Source organism: Ursus maritimus, unplaced genomic scaffold (assembly GCF_017311325.1).
Source record: "Ursus maritimus isolate PB19 unplaced genomic scaffold, ASM1731132v1 scaffold_15, whole genome shotgun sequence".
Lineage (NCBI taxonomy): Eukaryota > Metazoa > Chordata > Mammalia > Carnivora > Ursidae > Ursus > Ursus maritimus.
The window spans coordinates 14,315,257-14,342,107 of NW_024423897.1; the positions used below are offsets into that span (position 1 = coordinate 14,315,257).

Consider the following 26,851-nt stretch of genomic DNA (forward strand, 5'->3'; position numbering starts at 1 on the left):
GCGGGACCGTGGGTGGGGCGGAGGCTCCCAGGAAGAACCAATGAGAGGAACCCAAGCTCCCGCGACACCGCGGCGAAAGCTTTTACAGGGAAGTTTATAGCTTGCTTCCTGGGAAGAAAAAAAACCAAACCCGCGGACACGTTTCCTTCTAGGTGTTAGCCTGCTCCTCCCAGAGATACAAAGGGAGTGAATATGGTCTTCAATTCCAAGAAATAAATGATTATTGTGATATCAAGATACAGAGTTTGGGGGTTTTTCCCTGAGACACTTAGGTGGCCGGGAAGTTCTTAAATGAAAAGATTGTGGGGTTCAAACAGTCAAGGCAAAGTGGCGACAGAACCATTTTCCTAAAGTCTTCAATTAACTGTTTGTCCAAAAAGTAAATAGGGGAGATCAAATAAAAAAGAAGATGCAGTACTGGAGGAAAGGCATTGCAGTCATTGGAAAAATAACTGAGGAACTATGGATACATACAGTTGTATTTCAATTAGATATATGAAAAATATATATACAGTCAGGTGCTAAAACAGCTCAGATTCTCTCTAAAGAACTCTAGCAGAGCACTGGGTGCTCAGTCGGTTAAGTGGCCTGCTCTTGATTTTGGCTCAAGTCAAGATCTGAGGGTCCCGGGATCAAGCCCACCTACTCCTACACTCAGCGGGGAGCCTGCTTCAGGATTTTTTTTTTTCTCTTTCTCGCTCTCAAATAAATCTTTAAAGATTAAGAAGCAATGTAAACACAAACAGATCAAACAGCAATGTTTGAGTCATTCTGTTAGGCTTGTTATTAAGAATGGACTGACTATTCCCTAATTGTAGAACTACCCTCAATATTTCAGGCTAGGATGCTGTTTCTATTATACCATCAAGAATCTGGCTTATGAACAAGATGATCCTAAGGAGTACATAATTCAGGCTTCCTTTCAAATTCCTTTCATTTAATGGGACTTTAAACCCCTTAACCTTATTTTAAACCTCTGTATCTTAATACATTCATCACAGCTGCCTGGAAAGGCCTGGTGGCAGAGGGCACAAGAACAAGAAAAAGATCTGGGGAATAATAAAAATATAGATAAAGAACTCCCAATTTCCAAGATATGGGGAGAAATTATGCTTGAAAAAATTAATGACCTTTTCCTATTAGTATAGTATAAACAAATACAGGGTAAAGGAATAAAATCAAAAGACAAAAACTGACCTGTATCATCCAATCCCTACTCCCCACAGGTCACTAGATACATTCTAACTTTTAGGTAAGTTGAGAGAGAGCAGTTGAACCTACATTATTTCACAAAAGATTTAGCACTACACCTGGCATAGACACAGTTCTCAATATATGTCAGTTCATTGACTCTTCTTCCCTGGCATTTCAGAACGAAAATTGGTTGAATTATTAAGTCATTCAATAAATATTTATTGACTATTGATTAAATGCTAGACACTGAGCTAGGCATCAAGAAGAAAAGATCCTAACTCAAAAATGTAAAGAGGACAAAAAACCATGCGCACTTCTATTGCCCCTTCCCTACCCTTTTCCTTTTATTCCCACTCCTCTTCTTACTTTCTCCCTGTATCTCCCTCTAAATATTTCAACTCTGTATTGCATCATCAGCACACAAAAGTGTTCGCTTTGAAACCGTATCTGTACAGCACCTACAGCTTCGAAGTGGGGATTCTCTATCTCCTAAGTTCTTTGGGTGCAAGATTTGCATCTCCCTTGGTTAAGTCTTCCCCTTACAACAAGAAGCACTGTGTCTCCCAAGGTCATACAGAAACTGTAAAATGCTTTAACCACCCCCTCTTTGAGTGATTTTTATTTTGTCACCAATAATGCCCCAGACCCACTTTACTACTCCCTACTATTACTATGTTATCTAATTAGTAACCACCCTCAATTTATACCAGCACCTAGATCCTAATCAATCCCAGTTTATTCTAATCCTGATTTACAAACAGCAACCTATCTGGAACTGACCCCTTGCTTTTCTATACTCTCCTCTGAATCCTCCAGGGGGAACCCAAACCTTACAAAAGATTCTTCTTCTTTTCCAGTATATTGTATGATTGCTCTGGGAGATATGTTCCCTAGCTTTTGTCTGGTGGTTTTAAAAGAAGCCTCAACACTTCCGAGTAAATTTCAGGAATTGTTTAAAGAGATAAAAACAAAGTGTGGGTGATTCAGAGACTACTCACTTTCAAGCTATTCTCTGATTCTTTCTATTCCTTCACCTATTGCCCTATAAAATCAAAATTAGTATTTACATTCCTAAACTCTAGGCACTGCAAATTTTTAATAAGAAAAAACATAGATTGTATTATGAGAGATTTTTATTGAGGTAAGAATGTAAGCTATTTTCACTTTTATATATTTTTTAGATTTTATTTATTTATTTGAGACAAAGAGCATGAGGGGGAAAAGGGAAGGAGCAGAGGGAGAGGGAGAAGCAGACTCCCCACTGAGCAGGGAGCCTGACTTTGGGACTCCAGAAGTCGAAGGCTGACGCTTAGTTGACTGAGCCACCCAGGTGTCCCTCACTTTTACTTTTAAAAGCAATACATGTTGGGGTCCCTGGGTGGCTCAGTCAGCTAAGCGACAGTCTTGATTACAACTCAGGTCATGATTTCAGGGTCCCAGGATCAAGCCCTGAAATGGGCTCTGCACTAAGTGGGGAGTCTGATTGGGGATTCTCTCCCTGTCCCTCTGCCCCTACCCCTGTTCACCCTCTCTGTCAATAAATAAATAAATAAATAAATAAATAAATAAATAAATAAATGCAATACATGATACCTTGAAAAAAATTTTAAATGACAGCACAAAGAAGAAAAATCACAAGAAATTCTACAAAAATTACTGCTTATTTTCCAGTATTTTATCTTACTTCATACATGTACTTTTTTTAAAAGAGATTTTATTTATTTATTTTTGAGAGCAAGAAAGAGAGAACAAGCAGGAGGAGGGGCAGAGGGAGAGGGAGAAGCTGACTTCCCGCTGAGCAGGGAGCTCCATACCTGGCACAGGCTTCGTCCCAGGACTCTGGGATCATGACCTGAGCAGAAGGCAGGCATTTAAACAACTGAGCCACCTAGGGGCCCCCATACTTGTACTTTTTTTTTTTTTTTTTTTTTTACGATTTTATTTATTTATTTCTCAGGGAGAGAGCGAGCGCGCGAGCGTGGGCAGGCACAAGCAGGGTGAATGGCAGGCAAAAGGAGAAGCAGGCTCCACGCTGAGCAAGCCCAGTGGGGGACTGGATCCCAGGACCTTGGGATCATGACCTGAGCTGAAGGCAGAACTTAACCAACTGAACCACCCAGGGGTCCCCGTGTACTTTAAAAGGAGGGTTGGGATGTCGTAGATACTATTGTTTTCCCAAAATAGAAATTGTTTTACAGTATTTTTTTTGTAATGATAAAACACGAGATCACTTCGGTGCAGAATGTCACAATTATCAAATAGTGCCTTATATTCTCACAGCATCTGGTATTCCTTTCACAGAAACTTTTTACGACTGTAAATTATTTGAATAATCGTTTTAGTGTCTTTTTCACTCTGTATGATGTAATTTCGAGGAAATACTTTTTGCTCACCACGCCCCCAAAGTGTAACACAGTATCTGACTACTAATTAATACTAATTTTAACTGCCTTTTTAAAAAATTAATATGTCACAAACTTCTCCATTTATTTCATAGTTCTGTAGAGAGGCTTATGCGCTTATGCTGTTGTTTGTTCTCCGTACTTTTTTTTTGTTTTGTTTTTAACGTCCTAAGAGTCTGCGATTCTAAAAGAAACAACAGTTCAAACTCTGGGAGCAGGAAAGCAGCTCCTCAAACCCCTTCCTCTTTCCCAAATAAATAAAGACGCATTCGAGATCTCGCGATAACAACATCCCGTGGGAGCCAGAGGCCCCTCCCCCATGTTACTGCGCATGTGTCACTCGCCCGGAAACTACCGCCGTGGCTGCCGGGAGAGGGCGGAAAGGCAGGAAGTAAACATTGACGGATTGACTTCGTTTCTGTCGGGTGGTTTTGGGGTAGCCTGTGGCCCGACTGGGTAAGGAAATGTGGGGATATAGGGATCTGGAGGAGGTGAAGCTGGAAAACTATGGAAAATAAGCCGAAGGCTCCTGCTTTTTAGATACATCCTTAGAGAAGTGATAAATTCCAGGTCGAGGACGGAACGGGGATTGGGGACCGAAAAGAAAGCCGCCGTCCTAGGCCTCAGACACTGTACTGATGGCCAGCCAGACCAGGAGAGTGTCTTTAATGGTTTTTAGAGTAAGAATTATCAGATATTATTGAAGCTTCGCTTCCTAGCTATTAGCTACTTGTGGCTCCTGAGTACTTGAAATATGGCTTGTCCGAATACGTGTAAAATCTGTATCAGATTTTAAAGACTTACTTATTTTTTCTTATGTTGATTCCATGTTAAAATAATATGTTGGATATATTGGTTTAAATTAAAATATTGTAAAAGTAATTTTACGTGCTTCTTTTTACTATCTTAATATAACTACTGGAGCACTTAAAGTGACGTATGAGGCTTGCATTTTATTTATATTGGACAGCCCCGCATTGAAGGATTTTACACTTGTGTAGTGGGATATGATATGATCAAACTTGTGTTGTGAAAAAATAACACTGCAGTGTGGAGAACTGATTGGAAAGGACAGGAGACCAATAAGGAAGGAAAAGTAATAACTTATGTTAAAATGGTAGCATTGAGAATAGAAGTAGATGAATTTGAATGCTATTCAGAAAGTGGAAAAAAACAATACTTAGTGATTAAATATTTATGGAGATTAGCTGGAACACATATGTAAAGGTATGAGTGTTTTTTTTTTTTCATTAAGAGAGGAAACAGTGAATGGAGACAACATTCCATGGAAAAGATCATGAGTTTGAATTAAGATTTGTTGAGTTTAGGTGTCTCTAAGACCCTCTAAATGGAGATGCTGTGAAGTAAGCAGCTGGAATATATCTAGAATGTATCTGAAGCTCAGATAAAAGATCTGGAGAGGAGAAATAAGATGGAGAGCCAACAGTGGCATATTGTGGCTATTGAAACCTTAGCAATAGATGAGCTTGTCTACTGATGGAGTCCAGAGTCCAGACTGAGCCTTGTGGAATCCAAAGTTAAATAACTAGGGAGAAATAGATGAACTTGCCAAGAAGAAAGGAGCAGCAGGAGAGATTCAAGAAAAAACAGGAGATTATAGTGTCACTTAAGCCAAGAGACAAGAATGTTTCAAGAAGGGAAGGAATGGGGTGGCTGGGTGGCTCGGTTGAGTGTCCAACTCTTGATTTCAGGTGATATCATGACCTCAGGGTCCTGGGATTGAGCCTCGTGTCTCTCCAGCTTCCCACTGAGTCAGCTTTTCTCCCTCTCCCTCTCCCCCTCCCTCCCACCCCCACACCAGCGTGTGCTCTCTTTCCGTCTAAAATAAATCTTGGGTCGCCTGGGTGGCTCAGTCGGATAAGTGTCTGCCTTTGGCTCAGGTCATGATCCCAGGGTACTGGGATGGAGCCCCATATCGGGCTCCCTTCTCAGCGGGGAGTCTGCTTTTCCCTCTGCCCTTCCCCCTGCTCATGCTCTCCCCCACACACACAAATAAATTTAAAAAAATTTTTAAATACTTTTTAAAAAAGGAAGAGAACTGAAAAATGTCTAGTGGGTTTAGCACATTGATCATTGATAACTTGGTAACTCTTTAGAGAGATGGGGGTGGAAGCTAAATTAGAGTGACTGAGGAGGGAAGTAGAAGATGGGAAAATAGAGTCACTGGATATAGATAACTTAAGGCATGTCGTCTTTAAGGAAAATAGGACATTGTTTACTCATGTCGGGTTAATGTGCTAGAAAAGTTTGAGACATACATAGAGAAATTCAGGAGTATTAATAAGAGAAAGAGTCTTATGAAATTTTAAGTACACGTGTGTATGTTTCTCTCCATTTGTAAATTAGAGTTGAGGGAGGAACTGCAAACAGTATATAGAGACTTTTTGTGGAGGGGAAAGAGAGCCTTCCCTCACAGATACTGTAAGAACATATGAAATATTATGTATAAATGAGATTACAGTGTGTGTTATTAGGGTGTACTTTTGATAGTTTCACTGATGAACTCATGAAGGCCTGGTTTATACTAATACATATATTTCTTTTCATAGAGGGGTCCAGATAACCATGTCAGCTGCAGCTGTAGATGCAGTTAATGCGGCCCCCCTGTCGGGGTCCAAAGAAATGAGTCTGGAGGAACCAAAGAAGATGACGAGAGAGGACTGGAGAAAGAAGAAGGAGCTAGAAGAACAGCGAAAACTGGGTAATGCTCCAGCAGAAGTTGATGAAGAAGGAAAGTAAGTATATTCATTGTTTGCATGATCTGTTCATTCAAAATTCAAATTTATGTCTACTTAGTTTAGCAGTTTCTCTTTTGCTTTGACAGGAAACTATCTTTACCATTTACACCCTTTTTGTTTTTATTTTATCAAATTCATATATGTAAGATTTAATAATAGAAAAGTATTGAAGGGCTTCTGGTGAACAGCAGTCATCCCTTTCAACTCTTGCCACTCCCTGTCCCACTCTGGAAAAGTGACTACTTTTAAATCTTTCTGTTTTGAGTTTTTCTGGTTGATACCTCCACATCTCTAAATAATGTATCTACATGATTATTTTAATCAACTGTAGGCATTATGAGCTAGCTTCTTGCTCTTTTATAAGATTTATCTACTAACGTACATCCCTATCTTCCTTATCTCTCTTCCAACTTCAGTTCTATCGCTATTCTTAGTAGCTATATTGGAAATTTTTTCATTCTAAAATAAATTACTTCCTTTATTTTTAGTTTTGTTTTCTTTTTACTATATTATAGAGATATTGAGCGTATTCTCTCTTCCCCCTCCCACTGCACTCTCTCTGTTCTTACGGTCTGTGTAGGCTACCTTTGTAATTGTAATACCAATTCTTTTCAAACTTTTTTCTTAAAAATATATATATTTCTTTAATTACAGAGACATCAACCCTCATATACCTCAGTATATTTCTTCAGTGCCATGGTATATTGATCCATCAAAAAGACCTACTTTAAAGCATCAGAGACCACAACCAGAGAAACAAAAGCAGTACAGCTCGTCTGGAGAATGGTACAAGAGGGGTGTAAAAGAGGTATATGGACAACTTTTATATATATCCTTGTGAAAATGGAGATTTTATTTTAAGAACTTAATATAAGAACCTTTAATCAAGTTATACCAGATTATATAACCTTTTACCTGGGATTAAAATGCACAATACATACTACTTTCGTTTCTGTGTTTTGTCAGTTATATGTTGCTAAGGTTCTTAAACTTTCTCATTTATAAAAGTATGGAGACTCTGAGTAGTTTTTCTCTTAATGAGTAAATCACTTCACCAGACAATGTAGCAATAAGAGCCAAAATTATTTCTGAGTTCTTCAGAAATAAAACATTTTGTTTTTCTTTATATCCATTTATAGAATTCCATAACTACTAAGTACCGCAAGGGAGCATGTGAAAATTGCGGCGCCATGACACACAAAAAGAAAGACTGCTTTGAGGTAAATTCACCTTTGAGAATTTTAGAAACTTGTCAGAGAGCCTCTTTCTTTTTTCCTGTCAAATAGCTTAATTCCGTTTTCCTAAAATTACCTAAGTTTTGGTACAAGTTAAATAAAAATTAATTTGAGTGAAATTAGTTCAGCACCATCAAAATTTTCTGCTGGGAGAGTAACTGATAGTTGAACAGACCATAAACTCCCCTGGTATGTTTATGCTTGCTTTGTAAAGGTCATCTGAAACTTTCCTCTAGGCTACAGGAACTTGGGAAAAGGTTTGATTTTATTCTATTTCCCAGAGACCTAGGCGAGTTGGAGCAAAATTTACAGGTACTAATATAGCTCCAGATGAACACGTCCAGCCTCAGCTGATGTTTGACTATGATGGGAAGAGAGATCGGTGGAATGGCTATAATCCAGAGGAACACATGAAAATTGTGGAAGAATATGCCAAAGTTGATCTGGTGAGCAACGTTCCCTGTTTTCCCACACTCCTTAAAGAATGTACATTTTGCTGGATCATTGACTAAGCAACTCTGTTTTTCGAGTCTTCGAGCAATATGAAAATGGTGGCATTTTTATTATAGACGTGGATGGTCTGATGGAATAGTGAAACTAAAGTGTGCTAACCATATTGGCTGCAGTTTCTTCTTACTTGATTCTTGTATTGTTTTTTTACTCCCTAACTGAGGTTGCAGAAGATATTGGAAGCGTGAGAATGGATTAGTATCTAAGGCTTTTGGTATTTTAAGATTATAAACTCTTTCCCAGCCCCACACGCTGCATCTTGTCTGGACCTATTTTACAGTTGTCTCACGTAACATTTGGGAGAAGTGAAAGAAGACTAGGATAATGCATTTCAGAAAATTGAATTTTATTTTAATTCAGCTTCAGGGTTTTTTTGTCATGATTTTACCTACTCACCCCCATTCCTTAAAATCCACAGTCACGCTGCCTTTTTTTTTTTTTAAAGTAGAGTTTAATTTAAAAATCATGGAATTTCACATAATGTAAATTTCATCTATTCTTGAACAATGAAATAAATGGTAATCCTGGGCCTGCCAGGTAAACATCAGTCATCTGGGGTCAGGCAACAACTGCCCCTTTTGAACAGGGCTTGTTCTCTGTAGCTTAATTACTGGCACTGTTTGGCTCAGTTTACATTAATGCCCGGTTCAAATAGGAGTTTGTAAATCCTGTTATTTAGAAATCATACATCTAGAGCTATGAGAAATCCCCAAGAGATGACCTTGTTTAATGACCTTTCTGGAAACAATAAATTTATTAATTTTAAATATGTAAAAATTAAACGTTGATTTGAATGTCATAAAGTAAATTTCAAATGTTTCCTTTTTTGTTAGGCAAAACGAACACTGAAAGCCCAGAAACTCCAAGAAGAATTAGCCTCAGGAAAATTAGTGGAACAGGCTGTAAGTAATAAAAATGATCCATAAAAAAAATTCAAACTCTTAGTAAACAAAAAACGATACTAGAAACAAGAATTCATTTTATATCTCTCCAGTTAGAAAAGATTTAGGAGGGGCGCCTGGGTGGCACAGCGGTTAAGCGTCTGCCTTCGGCTCAGGGTGTGGTCCCGGCGTTATGGGATCGAGCCCCACATCAGGCTCCTCCGCTATGAGCCTGCTTCTTCCTCTCGCACTCCTCCTGCTTGTGTTCCCTCTCTCGCTGGCTGTCTCTATCTCTGTCAAATAAATAAATAAAATCTTTAAAAAAAAAAAAAGATTTAGGAAGCGAGAAGTGCTATTGAGGGGAAAGACTAATACTGACACTTTTATACTGTTCATGAGAACATACCTTGACACAATCATTTTGGAAAGAATATTGCTGTAAGATATTTATATACATTTTCTGGAATCAAATCAGTAGATTCTTTCAACCTAAGGAATTTTCTGGTAATCAGAAAAAAAGATCACATATGCAGAGATGTTCATTATAGCACTTTTTAAAATAGCACGAAATTGAAATAGCTTAAACAGGAATAGGGAGTTGGTGAAGTAAACTGTCCTGCATCTGTATGATAGAATGTTGCATGACTCTTAAAATGGCTTTTATCAATACTTTGTCACAACAGTGGATAACACTTGTATTTAAATAACACATGAAAAACATATTGGAAAAATATTTTAGGAAAAAAATCATAGGAAAAAGTCAGAATACTGATTCTCAGTCACTGTAGAATTTGTAAATTTTTATTTTTATTAGTATTTTTTACATTTTCCATAATGACTAATAATTTTATAGCTAAAAAAATAATTTTATAGCTGAGTAAAAAAAAATTTATAGTAAAGATGTATTATAGCCAATTTTTTATTCATGACAACTTAATGGTTAATGTATATTGGGCTTATTAAAAGTTTTCTTTTTAACAAATTGATGGCACCCATAAATAGTAAGTTAAACATTTGGAGTTTAAATTTCCTAAAAGGGACTCCGCAAGTACGAATTACAAACATACCTAAGTAAGTAATCACCAAGTGAGCAGTCACTGAGGCAGGCAGGTTCACAGCGCAGGTTAACAGATGTTAAAATACAGCTCTGCCCTTGGCCAGCTAGGTGGTCATAGAAAAAGTAATTTATTTCTCCGAGCCTCATTTTATCATCTGAAGTAGAGACACCACCACCTACCCCCAGGAGGCCTAACATCGTATCACATAGTAAGTAAACACTGGTCTATAATTATTACCAACACTGGAAAAAGGAAAACAGCCTGTTTTTCTTGTTCTAGTATATTCTCTGTTATTTGTTGTAAACACAGTCTAATTTATTCTGCCAGTAAGCATACTTAAATGTATATAGAGGACTGATGATTTTTGCCCACTTCACTACTTGGATACTAATATAAACTACATGCATAGAATAGTCTGCTATAGAGAGTGAACTTTCTATATGGCAGTATCAATGTTTTTTTGTTGACATAATGAGACACACATATATATATCTGATGCTGAAACTAATACATACTCAGTGAAAAAATAGAAAATCATAAAGCAGAAAAATAAGTATCTCCTATGTTAACTGTTAACCTTTTGAAGTAGGGCTTTCCAGGTCCCACTCCACCTTCCCACATATATCTATAAGTGTATAATTATAAAATAACATGTTTTTAATGTGGATTTCATCTTTACATACTTATTTATCACCTGCTCTTTCAATTAATATATAGTGCAGTGAGCTCATGTTTTCTCTATCATTAAATGTAGACCTATTTATTTTTATATAAATTCACATGGTTCAAAACTCAAAGCAATTTAAGAAGATATGCAGTAAAAAGTCTCCCATCCTTGCCTCCATCTACCCTATCTCTAAACCTCACCCACCCCATAATCTGTTTTATTTTTCTTGTGGATCCTTTCAGAGTTTCACAAACAAAAACAAACATATAATGTTACTCCCACCTATCTCTCCTCTTTTTTTCAATAACAGCAAAAAAAGGGTAGCAAATTAAAAGGTTTTTTTCTGCAAATTGGATAAAATCACTTTTAATGGATGTTCAGTGTTCATTGAGTGCAGTAATTTATATAACCAGTTGTCTATTATTAATTTGATTTTTCCCAGATTTTTGATATTATTACAATACTGTAAATCACATTCTTTTACATAGCTCTCTTTAGAATTGATGTATTATTCCCTTAGGATAAATTCCTTAATGTGTAATTGTTGATGCAGTGAATATTTTTATTTAAAATTTTGATGTCATATCACTTCAGGAAAGCTATACAAATTTATGCCCCTATCTATCTACCTATCTATCTATCTATCTATCTATATATATATTTCATTATTGTGTTTACATAGAGAGGATAGATATATTCATACACACTCATATTTCCACATTCCCCCACTAATGCTCTAAGGTACTCTTTTTAACCTTTGAAGCCTTTTAAAGGGACATGACAAAATGCTGACTGCTTTGCTATAGGCATTTTGTGGAGTTAGAGAAAATCCTGATCAGTGCTAATGAAGGAAGGGAGTCTTTGTGACAAGGATCTGACTCTCCTTAAAATACAGTATGGTGTCACTTGAGTAGATTCCTTCATTGCCCGAATTTTACAAAAGCTGTTTTGGCTCTAAAGATACTTATCACATGATCCTGGTAACATTTTCTTTTAAGATTTGATAGAAAACTAGTGAGGTTTAGCAAAAATGGTATATGCCTGAAGGTTAACATATAGGAAATGAATATATATTGGGTACATTGGTCATTTTAATGTTCCTCTTACCTTTGCAATTATAATCTTATATCACTGAAAATTCTCTAGACATTTTCTGCCTTTGTAGACAGTCTGATAAAATTATTCACAATGACATACTTGTATTCAGAACTTACATGCTGATTACAATGAGAAATACGAGGATTTGTTCAGTTAGATTTACATTATGTTATTTTACCTGTGTATTTAAAGTGTTAATCAGTAGATTCAGTGGAATAAAATTACAAATTCTTTTTCTTCTTCAATGATGCAGAATTCTCCAAAACACCAGTGGGGAGAAGAGGAACCAAATTCTCAGACGGTAATAAATATTTGCCCTGTCTGGGTATACATTAAATTTTTCAATTTCTGATGGCTGATAACAATAGCAATAATAATAATAACTTTAAGAAAAAGAAATGAATAAGAGTTTGGTAAAAGGGAAAGCAAGAGCTAGATGTTGCTCTTTTTTTCTTACAATTTATTTTTCCTTCTTTCCCCTTCCTTCAGGAAAAAGATCATAATAGTGAAGATGAGGATGAAGATAAATATGCAGATGATATTGACATGCCTGGACAGAACTTTGACTCTAAGAGACGAATTACTGTCCGGAATCTCAGGATTCGAGAAGATATTGCAAAAGTAAGCCTCGCCAACTCAACATACATATTAAAAAAAAGTTTGTCTTCCCACCCCAGATTTTGTCTACTCATCTGGTATCTAGACTATATATGGGTAATGTGTCCGTCATTCCAAGATTAAGTGTCATTCTGGTTTTTTTCTCTTTATCTGTACCTCAGAAATGCATACACACATGTAATTGATCATGATTAACTCCTCCGCTTCGTCTGCTAAAATCTTTTTTGACAGAAGTAAACATTAATGCAGTCTTAAACATTTTCCCTTCTAGTATTTGCGGAATTTAGATCCAAATTCTGCTTACTATGATCCCAAAACTAGAGCGATGAGAGAGAATCCGTATGCCAACGCAGGAAAGAATCCTGATGAGTAAGTATCAAGTTAAATATATAGATTTCAGGGTGGGGGAGGAGAATTTTTGATCATAAATCTGAATCTGAGTTAAAATGAACGTTGTCTGTGGTTGAGTCAGAAAAGAATTAACTTCCCTTAAGGAAAGCAATTTCTTTTTTTTTTTTTTTTTAAAGGTTTTATTTATTCATTGGACAGAGAGAGAGACAGCCAGTGAGAGAGGGACACAGGCAGGGGGAGTGGGAGAGGAAGAAGCAGGCTCCCGGTGGAGGAGCCTGATGTGGGGCTCGATCCCAGGACTCTGGGATCACGCCCTGAGCCGAAGGCAGATGCTTAACGACTGAGCCACCCATGTGCCCCAAGGAAAGCAATTTCTGTTTTTTAACTTGTATTTGCAGAGTGAGCTATGCAGGAGATAACTTCGTTAGATACACAGGAGATACCATATCAATGGCTCAGACACAGTGTAAGTATTTACTCTTTGTCAAGGTATTTTATATCATCTCAGAAGAAATTTGGAGGCATTTTTAAAAGCTTGTTTTCAAGAAGTATGCAATAAATGTAGCTGAGAACTCATTAAGATGTTTTTGATTATTACAGTGTTTGCTTGGGAAGCCTATGACAAGGGATCTGAAGTGCATCTGCAGGCAGATCCTACAAAACTAGAGCTGTTGTACAAGTCCTTCAAAGTCAAAAAAGAAGACTTCAAAGAACAGCAAAAGGAAAGCATCTTGGAAAAGGTAATTTTGACCAAAATGCTAAAAAAAGAATGTTCATTAAAGAGAAACGACCAGTTAATAAACATTCGATTTACATTTGGAATACAACACACAGAGAGTCCCTTTTAATTTGTTGGGAATAGTCCTACCCTCCTGTTGACTTAATCAATTGTATACATTATCCGTATAGCTTATCAGGAAGCTTTTGCAGCAAAACAAACCATGGAAAAACTTAGTAGTTTAAAATAAACGTTTGTTATTTCTCACAATTTTGTATGTCAGCTGGGTCTCCTGGTCTGGGCCTGCCCATCTGAAGCCAGATCATCTAGAATGGCCTCATTCTGGTCTCTAGCAGTTAGCACGTTAATTATCCTAAGAGCCTTCATCTGGAACAGCTCATCTCTGCCCCATGTGGGCTCTCATCCCATGACAGGCTAGTCCAGCTTCAATAGGCATTCTCAGGGTACCAGAGACTAGAGACTAGTAACAAAAAGCATGCCCCAGTGCACAAGTGCTTTTCAAGGCTTTGCTTGCATCACATTTGCCAGTTGCCCACAGGCCTGAACAAGGAACATGGCCAGGCCCAGATTCAAAGAATGAAGAAACTGACTGACTGTTGAGGGGAAGAGTAGCAAAGTCACGTGGCAAATGGGCATGCATACAAGAATAAGATGAATTGATGGCCATTTTGTAATCTACACACTCAACAGATGAGTAGCAACTAGAGACATCTTTTATTTCCCCATAAAAATTTTGTGGCTTTTTTTTACTGTATTTTGTATAACAAAGGCCATAATGAATATTCCTTTAATGTTTCTGATTGGAAATAAACCTGTCAATGGAGATTTAAATGCAAATCTTTGCTGTAAAATGTATTTAATAATGTTCAATGTTCTTTCAGTATGGTGGCCAAGAACACTTGGATGCCCCTCCAGCTGAATTGCTTTTAGCGCAGACCGAAGACTATGTGGAGTATTCAAGACATGGGACAGTCATCAAAGGACAGGAGCGGGCTGTCGCCTGCTCTAAGTATGAGGAGGACGTGAAGATCCACAATCACACGGTGTGTGCTAAACCAGAACCATTTGGCGTCCTTGTTAGCATTTTGCTCTGGGTTATATTTTCTTATTACATTTTCATTAGTGAATCATTCTTGTGCTTGTTTTTCTTTTTTTTTTTACATTTTAATTTTGTTTTATGAAATTTTTCCAAAAATAAAAAAATGTGAAAAATACTATTATGTTCACCCACATATCCACTACCTAGATTCAGAACTTTTTTACATGTTGCCGTATATGCTTTGTCTGGGGCGTGTGTGCATGTGTGTGTGTGTGTACATGCAAATATAATATATATATAAAATTTATATTTGTATTTTTTTAACTAAAACACTTGAAAATCACTGATACTATGATTATTTTACCCATAGAAACTGTATCATGTATCTCCTAAAATTAAGGATATTCCCCTCCATAACTATATTAACATTATCACACTTTAAAAATTGACATGACTCCTTAATATCATCTTATCTCTAGTTCTTAATCATATTACTAAAATACACTCAGAAATGCCTTTAAATAGGTGGTTTTTGTTTTGAGTCAGAATCCAATCAGCGTTCATTTTGATTGTTGTCTCTTTCTCTATCTTCCTCTGTCATATCTCCCCTTTTTCATGACAGCACCTTTTAAACAGATCAGGCCAATTATTTTGTAGACTGTCTCATATTCTGTATTTGACTGATTCCTAGTGATACTATAGGATTTATTCCTTTATCTTCTGCATTTTCTCTAAACAGGAATTCAGAGCCAAAGGCTTGATTAGTTATAAGTTCAATATTTTAACAAGAATTTGACAAGAATTTTGATAATATTTTGACAAGAATTCTTTTTTATGATGAATTCTATTGCATCACATCATAAAACACGTTACTTGCTATACTCTTAAAGTACTCAAACTACAGTTGTCTTAAGTTGGGTCAAAAACTGAACGACCTATAGGAGCCAGTCCACTAATTTTATATGAGTAAAGTGAGCCAGGCACATTGTACAAGCTGGAGAGCACACACCCTGTCTAAAAGGGGCATCTACTGGTCAGCAACAGCCCGTTGTTGCCAAGTGGGAATGTGGGCCTAGAAGTTCCCAGTTCTTCTGATTTTTGAAGAGAAGTCAGATAATCCTATATTTTTGATAGTTTTGGGAATGGAATGTAAGACCATTATAATTTAATAGCTGCTGCTTACACTTGAGGTCAGGCCATCCTTTGCCTGTTAGCTAGCTCTGGAATCCCCATAATTTTCCTCCCAAATTACCTTTTAAAGGGCTGTATTATTTTGTATTCGTCTCAACAATAAATGAGAGTCCCTAGTTTCAGGTTCCTTTTTAAGTAACAACTCTCTCTCTGCAGCATATCTGGGGATCTTACTGGAAAGAAGGCCGATGGGGATACAAATGCTGTCACTCTTTTTTCAAGTATTCCTATTGCACTGGAGAAGCTGGCAAGGAGATTGCTGTAAGTGATTGTCCTCTAGTTCTTAAACTGTAAAACAGCCAAAGCTCTTAAGTCAAAATCTGTATGAAACGTATTTTCTTATGTTTCAAATATTAACTTTTTCTTCAGTGATTGGTAACTATGATACTCAAGTTAAATTACATATATTTTCCACAGAATTCAGAGGAGTGTGTTATAAATGATACAACTGGAGAAGAATCTGTGAAAAAACCTCAAACCCTCATGGAGGTAAGTCTATAATCATTGGTCCCGAATTAAGTCCTGGAAGCTGACTTTAAAATTTGTGCCAGAGCTTTGTTTTTGCATTAATAACACTATATATTTCAATCCTCCCTGTTAGATGCATCAGGAGAAACTAAAAGAAGATAAAAAGAAGAAAAAGAAGAAGAAAAAGAAGCATCGAAAGAGCAGTTCAGATAGTGATGATGAAGAAAAGAAACACGAAAAATTGAAAAAGGTACTTTGTGGACTCTGAATAGTCAAGTGATGAAAGGATTCTTTATTTGTAGCAGCCTTAAGAAACTATCTAGTCCTGTCTCCAAGTTCATTTTAAAAATGAAACAAGCCCCAAGTCTGGGTGATTGGTTTAGGTTACCTTGTATCAGGTCTAGAATGTAAATGGAGATTTTTGTGTGTCTCAGTATTGCCTGTTTCTTGGAATGTTTGATAAATACCGCTAACATACAGAAGAAATGTGCTTTGTAAAGCTGTTATTTTAGAGTTATTGACTGCCCAGAAAGAATAGCCTTTTCGCTCTGTAATTTGTAAGTTTCAGCAAGTGCTTGGGAAAAGTCAGAATTGTAGTTTCCACCAGAAGCATCAGTTGTAGACTTCTGTTAGTAAAAGAAATCTTATGAATCTTTGTTATTAAGTAAAATTTTTTAACATTGAAAATGTGGTAGAATGTTTTATGCTATATGAAAATATTGTATTAGCCAAGTAGTGATTAGTTATAGCTTGACAGTAGGGCTGATGCTCAAGCTCTTTCAGATTACCTAGGTTTTTGATACAGCAGGTTATATTCAGTGGGGTCTTTTGGTATTCTGCTGCTTTAGAACAGAAGAGATCGGATGTCGAGTGGTGGTACTCATGCTTTTCCTCTCACTGCAGGCACTGAATGCAGAGGAGGCCCGCCTTCTTCATGTCAAGGAGATCATGCAGATTGATGAGAGGAAGCGGCCTTACAATAGCATATATGAAACTCGGGAGCCCACTGAAGAGGAAATGGAGGCCTATAGAATGAAACGTCAGAGGCCAGATGACCCCATGGCTTCCTTCCTTGGGCAGTAGTAACTAGTTAATAGACAGTCACCCAAGATAGACACGGCTGATGCATTCTTTTCAACTTTTGATGATTGTAGGTGGAAAAACCCATGATTACTCTTCTTGCTGCCTGACTTTAATAAAGACTCGGAAGTCTCACAGCAAATGCATTTCTTTACACACTGAAGAAACGAAGAAAAACAAAGAGGAAGTACATTAAGTGTATATTAAGATTTTATTTCCAGCTTTATATTAGGTGGTGTGGAAAGAGGCCTTGGCTGTCTACCTAGCAAGAACATCTTGTACTCAACATTTATTAAGTCTCGAACTTTATTTCCTCCATTCTTATGGCCCTTTATCTAGTGTTAGCACACATGTTAAAGGCAGATGAGTTACTCTTTCTCAAAAATCACGGTTTCATTTTTTTAAATTACTAGTAACTATAATTGTAGTTATTTTACTGTCATTTGTTTTTGCTTTCTAAGGTTTCCCTGGTCTAAAGCTAAAAAAAATTTCTCTTTGTTAGGCGTTGGGTTACTGAAAGGAAATCTGTAGAACAAATGGATGACTTTATCGCCCATGTCAATCTGTATAGTAATAATTCTGTTTTCTACTTGGTTATAAAATTTTGATTTTTAAAATATTTCCTTGTACTTTACACCAAGAACTAAATGGATTAGCCTTTGAATGGAAAAATAACTATTTTGTCATCTTTGAGTCCCTGTTGACTGATCAGTAGTAGGTCTTTTACCACTCTGGACAGGAGCCTTTAGACACAGAAACCCTTTCCTCTATCATAGAGAATGTGGTTTGTTGTACTATTTCTTGCTTTAATTGTGATTGCTTTTATGTAATAATCATGAGTATTAAATTTAAAAGATTGTAGAATATCCATTGTACCTAATCTTTAAAAATTGCAGAAAGCAAAACCTAAAGTTGAAGGTTTCTTCAAAGAATTATAAAGATAGCGTATAGGGCTATTAATAACTGAGACTGCCGTGATCCTCAGGCCTCTTCTAAGAACATTGTGAAGATAATACAGTGAGAGTGGATCAGTGAAAACAGCCTGTTTCAAACCCCTGACATAAGTACATAGGCTTTTAACAGCTCACTCCACTGGCTTCTAAGCTGCCAAAACCCACTAGGATACTGCATTAAGTTACCATCTAAGAAGGCATGCTGGTGAGGGAGTAACAATCAAATTGTCAAGTATTATCGATATAGTATCTAGATTCAGACTAGTACAAAATTAAAACAGCACTGCAAACAGAGCTCATTCTTACCTATTTCAAGAAAGTCAGTGACTTATGTTTTCATATTCCTACCTTAACATGGAGTGGTTCAACATAAAGTCTGACATTGCTGTCTATTTTGTATTTTATTTATCTTTTGTTAATAAAGATATATAATTGAGAATACTTAACTGAATGATTTATAGTATTTCAAATATTTGGCAGAAAAGTAGTTCATGGGACTGGCAGTGGGTTTTGAGTTAGAAATTTTCAGGATATTTTAACTCAAAAAATGTATCGACTTTCCTGGTTCTCTGTTCCCTCTTCTGTGAAACCTAATTTACTGATTTTAGGAAGAATTCTATAATATCTGAACTCATGTCTTATTTCTGCTTCATTTTGGAAAACAAAGATAACACCTGGAACACTATTCATTATGTGAACTTTGATTTTATTATCTCAATAATAGCTGCCTTTTAAGTGCTGAAACCATGTGCTGTAATTTTTGTATGTTATTTCTGCAAAAGAACTTTATGGAGTAATGGATAATACCCCTATTTTACAATGAGCATATAGGCAAACCAAGCTCATGTCGCTTGCTTAAGTCCTGACAGTTAAAAGTGTTAGGGCCAGGACATAAAGCCAAGTATCTCTGACTCTTAAAGCCTACTCCTTTCTCTTGTATTTAAGACCCTGCTTTCTGGACCAGGAAGACCGGTCTTCTGCAATTTCTTCTTTTGACAGAAACTGTAAGCAGGCCTCAGTCTACCAGGTTCACCCTCAACGCCTGAAAATGATGCATCTGTCCCACATTGTTTGATACTACCTGGTTCCCCAACCTTGTGGGATGCTTCTAACAAGACTGACGATACAAAAATGAATAAATTGTTCTTTCATTAAGTTTGTAACAATTCTGGAAGGAAATACCCCCCAAATACGAAGGAGGTCTATGTTTGAGTTTCTTTCAGCGTTTTCTAGTTTCTACATTGGGATTTTTCCTCTAATACAGTTTTATAACTTTAAGATCATGTTAAAACGAATTTTAAATAAAACTGAAGCTCTTTTCTCTAAAATGAATGATGATTCTGAAAAAATTCATCCACACGCTCTAATTTATGGAAAGAGGTGACCTGCATTGACAAGAAGATACAAGTTCTAGAAGCTCATCTCCACTGTGAGTATCTTCATGGAGTATACAGCTTGTTGGATTTGCCTCAGTGTTTAGTTTGGAAGTACAATGAGCTCCCTTCTCTTTACTCCTTGATCACACATAGAAAATGCTAGTTATTGGAGTGTTACAAAATTTATTTCAGTGCCCTGAACAACTATCTGGACTTTACCACACCTTCCATTCCTTAGATTCAACGATTCATCCTTTCTGGCAGACACCAAAAAAAAAAAAAAAAAAAAAAATCTCCCCGCGCCACGTACACAAAATTTTTTTTAGAGAAGGCCAACGCGCATGCTCCATACTCGAGCCCGCTGAGGCCTCAGCTGGTGGCTAATGCGCCTGCGTGCGGGGAAACACCTCGCCCCGTCTGCGGGCGGGAAGCCACACGGAGAACCCGGATGGATCCCCGGCGCGGCACGGGTGGAGGTCGCTGCGGACGCTTCTGTCTCCCTGCACCCTGCAGGTTCCTGCTTGGGGACCGGACCTGAGGAGCCGTTTCCCTGACTGGTTCCGGCGCCCAGTGGCTGGACCCCAGCCCGAGCAGAGAGCGAATTGGAGCCGGAGAGGGGCGCCTGAAAGAAGCCCGAGCATCCCTTGGGCCTGCGCCCAAGCTCGGAGACGGGCGGGTGGAGACCGAGCGGAGGCTTCTTTCCTCGCCGCCGGCGCCCGTAGCTCGCCCGGGCCGCTTCCCAAACGCGCCGTCCTTAATAATACACCAACAGGTCCTACCAGTTACGAGCTGCATGTTCTTTCTATGCATGCTTAATAATTAAAGCTCCCAACAGCCCTCTAAGGTAGGTACTATTGTCATCCCCACTTGAGGAATCGAGGCTTGGAAAGGACCCAGCCTCCAGGTGACAAAGCCAGGATCCCAGGCGCTTGCCTCTGGAGCGTTTGCTCAGCTACTGTGTTCTGTCCCTTTTCTCCTGGCTGTTGCCTTTAACTGCAGAGTGTACAGATGAAATCCCGTCCCCCGGACACCCGCACCTCCCTTGGACTGGAAGAGGCAGTGGCGAGATAGAAGTTGAATTGTGTTTGGTTTGGAGTTTTAGGTTTACAATTGCACTTGGGTGTTGTCACTGCTGAAATATATATTTTAGCATTTCCCAAAGATTTCTGTTATGTGAATGTTCACTTTTAAGTGCCTTCTCATCAGTTATGATACCTTTTCATATCTACCCTTGTACCTCATAAACTTGCAAAAACATTTCACTTTGTTCTATCACATCTCTCACTCTGCATCTTAAGATGGCTCTCAGACTTTTAAAGGAAACATTCTAAAAACGAATTATGTCTATCTAAGACAATGCTTGTTTATTTTACTGTTTACTATGGAACATTCCCCCACATAACATAAAAATAGTGAGAATGGTTTAATGTAGCATACGGATCATGCAGCTTCGTTAACAACTCAAGGCCCATCTTATGTCTTCTGTCTGCACCCCACTTTGTGTGTGTGTGTGTGTGCTGAAGTACAGCATTTCAAAGGAAATCCCAGATGTCTTATTTCACTTGTAAACAACTAAGTCTGTATCTCTAATAAATGAGTGCTTTCTTTCACACAAACATACCATTATCACATCTGTTTAACAATAATTCCTCTTTTTTTCTTTTTTTTCTCCCAACTTTTTTTTAAAGATTTTATTTATTCGACAGAGATAGAGACAGCCACGAGAGAGGGAACACAAGCAGGGGGAGTGGGAGAGGAAGAAGCAGGCTCACAGCAGAGGAGCCTGATGCGGGGCTCGATCCCAGAACGCCGGGATCACGCCCTGAGCCGAAGGCAGACGCTTAACCGCTGTGCCACCCAGGCGCCCCATTTTCTCCCCACTTTTTAAGCAGGCTCCACACCCAGCATGGAGCCCAACGTGGGGCTTAAGCTCATTTAGACCTGAGCTGAGATCAAGAGTCAGATGCTTAAGCGACTGAGCCACCCAGGCACCCCCGTTAATATTTTTTTAATATGATGATGCTTTTTTAATGTTTACATATTTTAGAATATTGTGGTTACTAAATACCATAGAGGAGCAAGTGAAAATTGTGAGGTTCTAAAACAAGAAAGCCTCTTGGGCAGTAAATTCCTCTTTGAGAACCAAATTCTTGCTCTCTATTCTCACTCTTTGAGGGTGATGAGGAGGACTACTGCAAATGAATTTTTCTAAAAATCTTTTTGTTCAAAACAGGTAAATTTTCAATCAAAACATACTTGAGTGGGATTGGAATGGACTCTTCACTGGTCCTGTAATAATTTCTAATGAGACTGAAGCAAAGCTTTTTCATTCACTTCCACTGCTCCCCAAAACATACATGGCAAATTTACACAAGAGAATAGAGAATATTTTTTATGCCAATGTCATAATTTTACTATCCGTTAGGAGAGGTTCTAAACACAGTTGGCCCTATCATCATCACTTAACAAAAGAAAGCTTAAGATCAACTTTTAAATTTCAGATCATCTTTATTGATAGGCAGATACCTTCCAATTTTTAACTGACTCATAACAAACAGCCATATGGCACGTCAACTTATTAGCTTACATAGAAGTTCATTTTATAGCTAGTTAATTGTGGCAGAGCCACTAGAAAGTTAGTATTTTAATATTATTGCCTTACTTATCGTGAGGTTTTTTTATGGCCAAAGTGGGCATTTGGATATACATGTGTTCCTGTTATTTCCGCCACATTCTCTAGTATAGAACTTTGGAAACGGGATCAGTTGTTTATCTAGGAGATAGAACTGTTTTCGAAGGTATGTTTGAGCTTACCTGTGGGTTATATCTTTGCTCATTGCTAAGGAGGAAGAAAAAGAAAAGGCATGACTTTCTAGGTTCCTCAACTTTCTTAGGAGGTTGTTATCGACTCAGAAACTTAAATGCCTCTTAAAGCATTTAGACTATTTACTTAGCAACCTAGCATATCAGCAAGCTAGGGGTTGACCTGAAGTATATGTTTTCATTCCTCTAAATCTGACTATGCACTAGGATATGTATTAGAATCACCTGGACAAGATTTAGTCTTTTTTTTTTTTTTTTAAGTAATCTCTGTGCCCAGCGTGGGGCTCAAACTCACCACCCCAAGATCAAGAGTCCCATGCTCTACCGAATAAGCCAGCCAGGTACCCCAAGATTTAGTCTTTTGTCCTTCTGGAGAAGATGATTTATTAGTTCTAAGGGAGGGAGATGTGTAACTTCAAAGGGGTTCCCAGTGATTGTGATGACGGTCTCTTATTAAAGATTACTGCTCTAGTTACCATTCGTAAAAATTATCTAAAATGCTTACATAGAATACAGATTCTGAGCCCCTACTGTAGAGCTAGGGAATCAGAATCTCTGGGAGTGGGGACTGTGAATTTACATTTTAGCAAAAGATTTTGCTGATTCCTCCATTTGCCTAGCTTCCTAGCTAATGGTTCCGACCATTACCTTCTAATCCCTGTCCTCAAATTAAAACAAATCTTAATTTTGGGAATACTGCTTATTTTCATTCCATTGTTTCGGCTTCTTTCTTCACTGCTTTTACTGAGGGTAGTTATATGAAAAAGCATCATGAAATTCCTATTGTAACTAAGGGTGTCCTTCCGGAGAGGACATGTCTCTAGGGAGACATTTCTCTGAAGTCTCAGTAACAAAAGTAGTTGTGTTTCTCCTGAACAACTTGTTTTGCTTTTCTGTATGGACAATAGGAATCATGGACTGGTAGTGTGTTACACTTCAGCAGCAAGGAAGCTCTGAGCCAAATTTGTATCCTACTTCTGTGTCAAAGGCGACTTAATCAGGCCCTTTTGAAATTCTCTGCTCACGTTGGAGTCAGAGCCAGTCAAGGATCAATTAGTGTTACAGACCTGTTTAATCCTTAACTGCGAAAAGGAACTAGCCACTTTGTCAAAATATGTCCTTCCTTAGAGTATTTAGTGAATTACTCCTTTCTCTATTCACTTGTTCATAACTGCCTATGTGTGTACATCCCTGGCGGAGAATGGAAGGAGGGGGTGGTAGCGAGATGCCCTTTTAGGGGATACAAAATGTACCAGATTTGTTTGGAACATACATCGTTGAAAACAAATTAAGCCATACCTTCAGATCACTAATAGAGGATTTATAGGTATTCACAACTTACATAAGTCCAAATCTCCCATATGTAGCTTAGGTGAGTCATTTATTCCGGGGCATTAGCTATGAGTTGATAGCTTTAAGTTTGACTTTCATGCTGTCATGGTTTACTTTGAACTGACGTGTTACAGGGTATTTCTTGACATGTACAAATGGCATGTGATGTGGCTTTGTTTTAATTCAGTTAGCCACTGATTTTTAATGTGTGGGTTATATTTTACTCCCAAAGCAAAATTCTGCAGCATCTCTGGAATACTACCTGAGAATTTTGGGGTGCCATGTCGAAGAAACGCAAATGGGATGATGACTATGTTCGTTACTGGTTCACCTGTACAACAGATGTTGATGGAACTCAGCGTCCACAATGTGTATTGTGTAACTCGATATTTTCAAACGCTGACCTCAGACCATCAAAATTGTCTGACCATTTTAACAGACAGCATGGTGGTGTAGGTGGGCATGATCTCAGTAGCCTGAAGCACGTGCCAACACCATCTGATCAGAGTGAAACCTTGAAAGCATTTGGAGTGGCGTCTCACGAGGATGCCTTATTACAAGCATCCTATCAGTTTGCATATTTATGCGCCAAGGAGAAGAATCCTCATACAATAGCTGAGAAATTAGTGAAACCTTGTGCATTGGAAATAGCACAAATAGTTCTGGGACCAGATGCACAAAAGAAGCTTCAGCAGGTACCCTTATCAGATGATGTGATCCATTCTAGAATTGATGAAATGAGCCAGGATATCTTACAGCAAGTTCTAGAAGACATCAAAGCCAGTCCTCTGAAAGTGGGTATTCAGCTTGCTGAGACAACGGACATGGGTGACTGCAGTCAGCTAATGGCATTTGTACGATACATAAAAGAAAGAGAGATCATAGAAGAATTTCTATTCTGTGAACCATTGCAGTTAACAATGAAAGGAAAAGATGTGTTCGGTCTCTTCAGAGACTTCTTTCTGAAGCATAAGATAGCACTTGATGTATGTGGCTCTGTTTGCACTGACGGTGCGTCTTCTATGCTAGGAGAAAATTCAGAATTTGTTGCCTGCGTGAAAAAAGAGGCGCCTCATATCGTGATCACACATTGTTTGTTGAATCCTCACGAACTTGTCACAAAGACCTTACCTACAAAACTGAGAGATGCTCTGTTTACTGTGGTGAGGGTAATAAATTTCATCAAAGGACGAGCTCCAAATCATCGCCTCTTTCAGGCTTTTTTTGAAGAAATTGGAATCGAGTATAGTGTCCTCCTTTTCCATACTGAAATGAGGTGGCTTTCCCGAGGTCAAATACTTACCCATATTTTTGAAATGTATGAAGAAATAAATCAGTTTCTTCACCACCAAAGCAGTAATTTAGTTGATGGCTTTGAAAATAGAGAGTTTAAAGTTCACTTAGCATACCTTGCAGATTTATTCAAACACCTGAATGAACTTAGTGCATCTATGCAAAGGACGGGCATGAACACAGTATCAGCTAGAGAAAAGTTATCTGCTTTTGTTAGGAAGTTTCCATTTTGGCTAAAGCGAATTGAGAAAAGAAATTTTACCAACTTTCCTTTTCTGGAAGAAATCATTGTTTCAGATCATGAAGCAGCAAGCATTGCAGCCGAAATAACACAGCACCTGCAACAGGTGAGCAACTTCTTCCATGGATATTTCTCTGTTGGAGATCTTGCTGAGGCAAGTAAATGGATACTGGATCCGTTTCTTTTTAATCTGGATTTTGTCGATGATGGTTATTTGATGAAAACGGATCTTGCTGAATTACGAGCTAGTGGCCAAATCCTAATGGAATTTGAGACAATGAAGCTGGAGGATTTCTGGTGTGCTCAGTTCACAGTGTTTCCAAGCCTGGCAAAGACAGCTCTAGAAATCCTTATACCATTTGCAACTACATACCTTTGTGAGTTGGGATTTTCATCACTTTTACATTTTAAAACAAAGTCCAGAAGCTGCTTTAATATGAGTGATGACATCCGTGTGGCTATTTCAAAAAAAGTTCCTCGTTTCTCAGACATCATTGAACAAAAGCTACAGCAGAAGTCACTGTGAGCTGATACATTTTTAATGTATAAGTTTTAGTATATTCTTAATGTCATTGTAAAATTAAGCTGTAATTGTGTCTCTTTTATATTTATGGTATACGAAATCCCAAGAAAAAGTTTAGCACGTGTAACTCAATTTTCACATGAGGCCTGTGAAAATAGGTTTCGAGAATAAGAACACAGGCAGCAGAAAAGACTAAGTACCACCTAGTGGATACATCGAGTTCTTCTAAGTATCTGTTGAACCTGTTGATGTGATACATAAAAAGACACACAAATGCTAGAATATCCAGCTAAGTGGTACAATAGGGTAGGAATGGACCCCAGAGAAAAGAGAAGATCTCCCAGAACGTAGATCTTCGTGTTAAAAGTAAAAGTTGAGGGACAAAATGACAGACTGAGTCGCCGCGTCTCTGTGAGTGTTGTTATGGGGAGGTTAATGGGATCAGAAGAGGATTATGAAATGTTACAGTGGGAAAAGGGATGATTTTAGTTATATAAGATTTACTTTTAAATGTATTCTTTGGAATTAGTCTTACAATGTCCATTCCTCTAGCTCCCATGCTCTAAATACCATGACATTAATAAATGTCCTAATATACTATTAGTCACTCTTTGTCTTTTTTACACCAGGACCCCAAGTCATTGAGGCTGCTAAAAGGAGGATCCCAGAGCCTTACTCTAGAGATTCTGATCTGGCAGGTCTGGGATAAGCTCAAGGGCCTTCATTCTTAACCAGCTTCCAGATGGTTCTGATGGATTCTTTGGGCCTCTGGTCTCATCTTATTTTCCCTTTATCCCAGTTTTCTCACTTATTTTACATCTTAAGCTATGTGTATTCTCCTAACGTAGTTCAAAACTTTTGAATGGATCAAATATAAATAATAAATAAATTGATGTTAAGTCACTATAGTAATTCAGAGCCATCAAAAAATTTCCCGTGGGGAATTTAAATTAATATACTTTTTCTGGATAATAACTTGGTAAAATATATTTTTAAATTTTAATAAATTTACATTTTTAT

At 37.8% G+C, this 26,851-nt stretch overlaps 2 protein-coding genes across 2 annotated transcripts; both read left to right on the forward strand.

Moving 5' to 3' along the window:
- Window positions 1–3,931: 3,931 nt before the first annotated feature.
- SLU7 (SLU7 homolog, splicing factor) lies at window positions 3,932–18,684 on the forward strand. The gene is made up of 16 exons (XM_008692419.2): window positions 3,932–4,052; window positions 6,167–6,352; window positions 7,010–7,163; window positions 7,495–7,575; window positions 7,872–8,036; window positions 8,934–9,002; window positions 12,058–12,105; window positions 12,294–12,425; window positions 12,694–12,791; window positions 13,172–13,239; window positions 13,374–13,513; window positions 14,394–14,555; window positions 15,899–16,003; window positions 16,160–16,231; window positions 16,344–16,460; window positions 17,114–18,684. Exons 2-16 carry the CDS (start codon window positions 6,183–6,185, stop codon window positions 17,291–17,293), a joined length of 1,761 nt encoding a protein of 586 aa, XP_008690641.2. The 5' UTR covers window positions 3,932–4,052; window positions 6,167–6,182; the 3' UTR covers window positions 17,294–18,684.
- Window positions 18,685–18,825: 141 nt separating this feature from the next.
- Window positions 18,826–26,428, forward strand: ZBED8 (zinc finger BED-type containing 8). Its single transcript, XM_008692420.2, has 2 exons — window positions 18,826–20,463; window positions 24,007–26,428. Exon 2 carries the CDS (start codon window positions 24,056–24,058, stop codon window positions 25,832–25,834), a length of 1,779 nt encoding a protein of 592 aa, XP_008690642.1. The 5' UTR covers window positions 18,826–20,463; window positions 24,007–24,055; the 3' UTR covers window positions 25,835–26,428.
- Window positions 26,429–26,851: the final 423 nt, after the last annotated feature.

Coding starts and splice junctions, on each gene's coding strand:
- SLU7 (XM_008692419.2), top strand. CDS start 6,183: ATGTCAGCTGCAGCTGTAGATGCAGTTAATGCGGCCCCCCTGTCGGGG. Junction 7,164..7,494: donor ACAAGAGGGGTGTAAAAGAG/GTATATGGACAA, acceptor ATCCATTTATAG/AATTCCATAACTACTAAGTA. Junction 14,556..15,898: donor TGAAGATCCACAATCACACG/GTGTGTGCTAAA, acceptor CTCTCTCTGCAG/CATATCTGGGGATCTTACTG.
- ZBED8 (XM_008692420.2), top strand. CDS start 24,056: ATGTCGAAGAAACGCAAATGGGATGATGACTATGTTCGTTACTGGTTC.